This window comes from Rhagoletis zephyria, unplaced genomic scaffold, assembly GCF_001687245.7.
Source record: "Rhagoletis zephyria isolate East Lansing unplaced genomic scaffold, Rhagoletis_zephyria_1.1 Rzeph_scaffold_01226, whole genome shotgun sequence".
NCBI classification, from domain to species: Eukaryota; Metazoa; Arthropoda; class Insecta; order Diptera; family Tephritidae; genus Rhagoletis; species Rhagoletis zephyria.
The window spans coordinates 59,920-67,672 of record NW_016158310.1 but is presented as its reverse complement, the minus strand read 5'-3'; the positions used below and the strand labels follow the sequence as shown (position 1 = coordinate 67,672).

Below are 7,753 nucleotides of genomic sequence, written 5' to 3'. Positions count from 1 at the left end.
AATTAAAATGCAGAAATTATAAAAAAACTAATTGCGNTCCATTTTGATTTTGACTCTTTATTACCGCCAACATCTTTATGTGTATACATACATATTTACAAGCTGTCAAAATTTTACGTAGTCCCACGAGCTAGGCAAAAATTATGGCGTTCGTATTCACAACGAGAAATCTCAAAATGTTTGTTTGATCTTTCCAAATTTTTTCTTTTTTATCAGTTGGCAAAGGCCCTCAGTGGCAGCGCTCCGAGCGTTGAGATAGTAATTTCATGTCAATTAGTAGAAAAGTTCCATGTTGAAAAAACTTTCTATTTGGGCGGGAAAATTTTACATTTCTGCTGTGCCAATTAGTAACTTTTTATTGCTGGAAATTTTTGACAGTTGCTCTGGTGCAAAAGAAGCTGAGCAATTAAAATGCAGAAATTATAAAAAAACTAATTGTCTTTACTGACTTTGATTCTTCTAGAACTAAAAGCCATGCATTTATTAGACGTCTTAGTAATAACATTAGAACCAAAAATACTTCAAAACCGTCAGGCCGGGTTGAAAATTTTCATTCTCCTCGTAGTTAACAAAAATTTACAATCCGTAGTACTTTTCTATCAATTGGCACATGCCCTTTACACAAAAAAGGTTATGAAATGCGTTTTATTTAAATCGTTTAGAAAATGAGTCATTTATGTATACCATTTTATGTGGAATTATTCAATAAATTTCGTTTTACACTATACTTTTTGAAACTATTTGGAGTTAAATATTTTTTGTTTCTCAAAAGCAACCCTGCGTGCTTAGAAGGCGAGGAAGGCAGTCGCCAAATTCACCGAAGGTTGTTTACTGGTTATATTGTGGTTTCTACGCACTTCTACGCTACGCTACGTACACGTTCGTGGGTAACCACGCTCTAAAAGTGAGGTGTCAAATTAAAGGGCTCTGGATGTAGGTAAGGTTTTACGGATAAGGTGGCAACCTGTTAAAAATTAAACTCAAATTATTTAATAATAAATGCTACCAGATCCGCACCGTCCGTTCGATTTTCAAAAAATGAGGTGTCAAATTAATGGGCTTGGGCTGAAGATTTGCATCAGGACTTTACTTTTTCGAAGAAATTTGCCACCTGTTAAACAAATACACTCAAATTATTTAATTACCAGTGCCAACAAATCCGCACCTTTTGCTCGATTTTCAGAGGTCAGGTGTAAAATTAAAGGGCTCGGGCTTTAGATGTGCAAGAAGGTTTACTTTTTCGAGGAGAGTTGCCACTTTTTAAAAATGAAAACATTTAAAAAGTTAAACCAATTATTACAAAATGAATATCAATCGAAATGGTTTAAAAAGCTTTGTTTCTTAGCTTCACTGTAAAAGGCTTGTCACCTGTTTAAAAAAATAAATTCAATTTCAATCAAGGGAATTAGGTAATAGAAATAAATATACCCATATGGGCGCCAGAGGAAAAGACTTTCAAGAATTTAAAAGATTCTTAATATTTTGAACAGGATTGTCACCTGTTTGAAAAGGCGAATTCTGTTAACTTATACACTATGAAATATTAAAATATGTCAAACAAAAGATTGTTTAGAAATCTTTAGTTTTAACACTAAGAGTATTTTTGAGGTGTTTAAGCAGAGTTGCCGTTTAAAAATTTACATTCTAATTCTTTAACAAGTTAAATGAATTATTAAAATATTGGTATCAATCGAAATGGGTTCGACAAAGCTTTATTCATGAACTCTATTTAGAGGGTTGCCACCTGTTCAAAATATCAAATTCAACATAGTTCATCAGTTGGATGAGTTATTAAAAGATGGGCATCAATGGAAATGGGTTTGAATAGGCTTTATTTCTGAAATATCTTTAGGAGGGTTGCCAACTACAATACTCAACTTACATTAAGACGATAAGGTAATTGAAATATGTATCACAATTTGACTGTAAGATGAAAGATATTGAAGAAAGTTTAGTTTAGTTAAATTATACAGAAAATATTCGAAATATGTATTCAAATATTGATAACAAACCNGGCTTTATTTCTGAAATATCTTTAGGAGGGTTGCCAACTACAATACTCAACTTACATTAAGACAATAAGGTAATTGAAATATGTATCACAATTTGACTGTAAGATGAAAGATATTCAAATATTGGTAACAAACGAAAAAGTTAAGAAATCTTTACTTTGAATACCAAAAATAATATTGAGGTATTTGAAGAGGACTGCCACCTTCTCAAATTAAGGGGCTCGGACTGTAGATATGCACGATTGAGAGAATACAAAGGTTGCGCCGATCTCGGACCGCTATTCCTCTCTTAACGAATTTGACAGAATCGTCGTTTGCATGACGTCACACTGGTGCATCTTGTTTACATTTTCCTTGCAACATTTTTTCTTCTTCTTCCATTCTTGCTCACGTTTTGGCATTTCTCTCTCGCAATTGCACCAGTGCGACGTCACACAAAAGTTATTCTCAAAAATCCTCTCTGATCGGCGCAATCTTGTATTCTATCATTCTTGGTAGATATGCAATAAGGTCCAGATTTTTCGAAAAAAGTTACCATATTTCAAAACATTAGGTTTAAATTATTCAAAAAGGTAAACCAATAATTTTGAGGTATTTGAAGAGGGCTGCCACCTTCTCAAATTAAGGGGCTCGGACTGTAGATATGCAATAAGGTCCTACTTTTTCGAAAAAATTGCCATATTTTAAAACATTAGGTTCAAATCAGTTTCCATATAAAATTCAAAAAATCAAAATCATTTTTCACTTAACCCGGCGAAAATATGGCCGGGTGTGACATACCCATCCTGTTACTTATATGAGTGTATTGGGGCTTGTTCGAGTTGCAATCACAGCCACAGAGTTGCGCGAATTATTAAAGTATCGCGTTTTGTGTGAATTTCTAGTAATGTATTATCAGTTGGGCAGGTGTAACAATGTTGCCATTTTTCATCAGTATGGCAGTAATGCAGCTCTTATTACGTGCCTCGAACAGGCCCTTGTTTTCTCTAGTTATTCAAATGTTTTGTTATTTTGTATAGCTGGCACTGTGGTATTGATCGCAGTTGGCCGGTGGCTTGTGCTCNATATTTTGAACAGGATTGTCACCTGTTTGAAAAGGCGAATTCTGTTAACTTATACACTATGAAATATTAAAATATGTCAAACAAAAGATTGTTTAGAAATCTTTAGTTTTAACACTAAGAGTATTTTTGAGGTGTTTAAGCAGAGTTGCCGTTTAAAAATTTACATTCTAATTCTTTAACAAGTTAAATGAATTATTAAAATATTGGTATCAATCGAAATGGGTTCGACAAAGCTTTATTCATGAACTCTATTTAGAGGGTTGCCACCTGTTCAAAATATCAAATTCAACATAGTTCATCAGTTGGATGAGTTATTAAAAGATGGGCATCAATGGAAATGGGTTTGAATAGGCTTTATTTCTGAAATATCTTTAGGAGGGTTGCCAACTACAATACTCAACTTACATTAAGACAATAAGGTAATTGAAATATGTATCACAATTTGACTGTAAGATGAAAGATATTCAAATATTGGTAACAAACGAAAAAGTTAAGAAATCTTTACTTTGAATACCAAAAATAATATTGAGGTATTTGAAGAGGACTGCCACCTTCTCAAATTAAGGGGCTCGGACTGTAGATATGCAATAAGGTCCTACTTTTTCGAAAAAATTGCCATATTTTAAAACATTAGGTTCAAATCAGTTTCCATATAAAATTCAAAAAATCAAAATCATTTTTCACTTAACCCGGCGAAAATATGGCCGGGTGTGACATACCCATCCTGTTACTTATATGAGTGTATTGGGGCTTGTTCGAGTTGCAATCACAGCCACAGAGTTGCGCGAATTATTAAAGTATCGCGTTTTGTGTGAATTTCTAGTAATGTATTATCAGTTGGGCAGGTGTAACAATGTTGCCATTTTTCATCAGTATGGCAGTAATGCAGCTCTTATTACGTGCCTCGAACAGGCCCTTGTTTTCTCTAGTTATTCAAATGTTTTGTTATTTTGTATAGCTGGCACTGTGGTATTGATCGCAGTTGGCCGGTGGCTTGTGCTCGAGTTACAAGCTTGCTTACATCGCTCGGGTATGTAATATTCCAACATTTATTCTTCAGAGAATCCCATTCCAAATAAATGAACCTCCACATTCATCATCTTAATATGTGGAAAAGTGTGGAATAGTGTGGAGTATGTGGTATTTTTTGTAAATACTGTTTCCTTTTGATCTTTTGTCGATTTTTGAAAAGTACCAAAATTTTTGTATGAAAAGTTTATAATTTCGTTTTTCTTCAATTACACTGTGAGACAAATGGTAGGGGTCAGTGATCGGGAAGGGTTCAAACTACCGGGGAAAGTTATATCGGTAAAAAAGAAGTTATACGTGTCCCGGCGTTTCGCTGGGTCACGTCTAGGAATCGAGATATATTGTATTTTGTCGGAGGTTTATTTCAGTGATTTTTAAGCGATTTTCAATAATTTTTTTGTGCAAATGTAATTAAAATAAAGTGTGCGATGATTGGTGGCAAAAACACGCACAAAATAATAATTTGGTTAGCACAGTTGCATTTTTTCTTTGCGCTTCGTCTTCATATTCTTTGTTTAATTTCAAAGAAAATAGCATGGCGCCGAAATTACAAACGTCAGCCAGAAAATCATTTTTTTCTTTTGATTCATCTTGTCAGAACGTGCGTAGTTGGGTCAAGAGTACATGCCATCCAAGAATGATAGAATACAAGATTGCGCCGATCAGAGAGGATTTTTGAGAATAACTTTTGAGTGACGTCACACTGGTGCAATTGCGAGAGAGAAATGCCAAAACGTGAGCAAGAATCGAAGAAGAAGAAAAAATGTTGCAAGGAAAACGTAAACAAGTTGCACAAGTGTGACCTCATGCAAACAACGATTCTGTCAAATTCGTTAAGAGAGGAATAGCGGTCCGAGATCGGCGCAACCTTTGTATTCTCTCAATCGTGCATGCCATCTATTGCGACAACGTCACCGTCAACGATGCTTATGCGTCAAGTTACAGACTATCCGTTTGACGTAGCGTCCGAAAAATCATAAAATCGCTTCCAATCTATGTAAAATTTGCGTTTTACTTTTGCACTTCTTCTGTTAGGTTCTGCTCCATAATTTTTTTAAATTTCGTTTTCCACAAAATCTAAAAAGTTTCACAAACTGTAAAAAGTTACTTTCAAACGTGTAAACAAAATACTGAATAGTTGTCATTTGACGCAATCGCATAAGCAAAATTGAGAGTTGAGCTAATTCGTTCGGCACCGTCACCGTCAGCTTGTTCATTTAACTTACTTCATACAAATAAAACGAGTCAAGCTGATACCAGATAAAACTTTGTAGCTTTGCGTGACATTTATAACTTTGCCAGCAAAGCGCCAGACGCAAAAGGTATGCCACAATGAACGCCAAGAAAACAATGTTGTACCGCTTTTTTACTCATCAAAGTTGCTGTGGATTTTAATTATTTTGATTTAAAATTATCAGCAATGTAATTAAGTTTTATGTTTCTGCATGAAAACCCGAATTTGGACGAAACAAAATAAATATTAAACCGGCTGATTGTCAAAGCGCGCAAAAAGATGGGAGTTGACCATCTTTTCGCTTCGCGCTGCCGCTTTAACGATTTATGTGGCATGCTTTGTGCATTTTCATACAATTCATCTTATCTGTCAAAGCGAATCTGTCACGTAAAGCGAAGCAAAAGTTTTATGTGACATCAGCTTTAGTTTTTTGACAACATTATGTACTTTCAATTTAACGATTAATAAAATCGATTAACGCACCATAAACTATTCAGAATAATCGATGCAATATCGAACAATCCTACTTCAAAATCTTTCAAAATTGGCGCAGTAGAAAATCTGCGACTCCCTCTCAATAAAATGAACAACGGACGGAATGGAGTTCACGTTCTTCTTATAGGCTACTCACGGCCGGATAACAATGATTCGACCGCCATCCGTGCTAATTGTACCTGCACTTTAATACGTACTCGTAACGGGCGGAATATCATAGTGGATACACTTACCGCTTGGGATGGAGAACGCCTGACTGAGGTGCTGCATAACTTGCATGGCCTACAGCCGAAAGATATACATGTGGTGGTCTGTACTCATGGTCATTCCGATCATACAGGCTGTAATTATCTCTTCCGGGCAGCGGAATGGCATATTGTAGGTGCTTGTATTTCCAATCGTGACAAGTATTTGGATTGTGCTCTAACCCGTGGGGAATCTGAACCTTTTCAATTGTGTAGCGATGACGTGACAGTAGTTCGTACCCCAGGACACACACTCAGCTGCGTATCAGTGTTGGTTCGCAACACCGTACAAGGTGTTGTGGGTGTTTGTGGTGATCTTTTTGAGCGTGTTGAGGATATAGCTGATCCTAATATTTGGTTGGAAGCCGGCAGTGAAAACGCATCCTCGCAGAAGCGGCAGCGTTTACGCATGGCAGAATTGTGTGATTATATAGTACCAGGACATGGACAAGGTTTTGCGGTAACACAGCAAATGCGTGAAATGTTACGACAACAAGTCAATGCAAGCAGTGATCATATGGAAGATGCTTGTACTTGAACTAAGCCTTTGGCTTATACAAGTATATGGGCTCATTAGAAAAAACCAGGAGTCGTTATTTAACAAGATACATATTTGCAAAACCACCAGCTTTCCAATTGAGAACTAAATTTAAATAAATATTCAGGTAAAGTTTTGTAATTGCTTAAATTCGTTGTTAGATTTTTAAATATTTAAAAAAAGGGCTATGCCTCATTTCTTTATATTTTTTGGGAAGGGTGCGATTTTTTAAATATGGACATATCGCACATTTACCTCAACTAGTGAACGTCCTTAAATTTAATTCAAAAACTTGCAATGTTAGTCGGAGATATAAGTGATCAGAGTGCCATATTTTATTTAAATCCGCGCTCGGTTTTCGAAAGAAGAGTGGTCTCGCATAGTGTCGGTTTTTAACATCATCAAATTCCAAATCACCCTGTACCGATAAAAAAAGGTCTGACTTCAAAAATTAAAATCTGTTGATTATATAGAAAAACCGTATATGAACAGATTAAAGGCATTGTAATTTTTAATTTTTTTAAATTTCTTTGAGCAAAATCGGACTAGTGGTTCTCGAGTTATGTCAATAAAAGACCACCAAAGGTGACAATTTTCCCCTATATGATAGTTATATATACAGTATCGGTCATATCTATAGCACGCCATTTCAAAGTGTGCAACTTATGTTTATTTATTTATTTTTGAGAATTTTCAATTAAAATACAGTTCTTTCTCTAACAAAACCCATATAAAAACAAGTTTAATAATTTGTAGAAAACTTCAAAAAAGTGCAAAAAATTTTCACCTTAATTTCAAACTTTTCTCAGAAGTGTTTGAATTTTTCTGAATACACAGTTTTATAGCCCAACCAATTTTAGTCACTTGACATTTGCACATTATCAGACTAAAATTGCAGTGGCTAAAAAACTGTGTACTCGAAAAAATTCTAACACTTCCGAGAAAAAAGTTTGAAACTTAGGTGAAAATGTGTTGCACTTTTTTAAGTTTTCTACAAATTGTTAAACTTGGGTTTAAATGGGGTTTGTTAGAGAAAGAACTGTATTTTAATTGAGAATTCTTAAAAGTAAATAAATAAACATAAGTGGCACACAATATCACTTTGAAATGGCGTGCTATAGATATGACCGATACTG

At 35.0% G+C, this 7,753-nt stretch overlaps 1 protein-coding gene across 1 annotated transcript; it reads left to right on the top strand.

The window, feature by feature from the left end:
* Positions 1-5,799: 5,799 nt before the first annotated feature.
* LOC108363248 (metallo-beta-lactamase domain-containing protein 1-like) lies at positions 5,800-6,767 on the top strand. The gene has a single exon (XM_017616545.1). The coding sequence runs from the start codon at positions 5,922-5,924 to the stop codon at positions 6,615-6,617; it is 696 nt and encodes a 231-aa protein (XP_017472034.1). The 5' UTR covers positions 5,800-5,921; the 3' UTR covers positions 6,618-6,767.
* The last annotated feature ends 986 nt before the right edge of the window (positions 6,768-7,753 follow it).

Excerpts from the sequence above, each read along its gene's own strand:
- LOC108363248 (XM_017616545.1), top strand. The coding sequence starts at position 5,922 with ATGAACAACGGACGGAATGGAGTTCACGTTCTTCTTATAGGCTACTCA.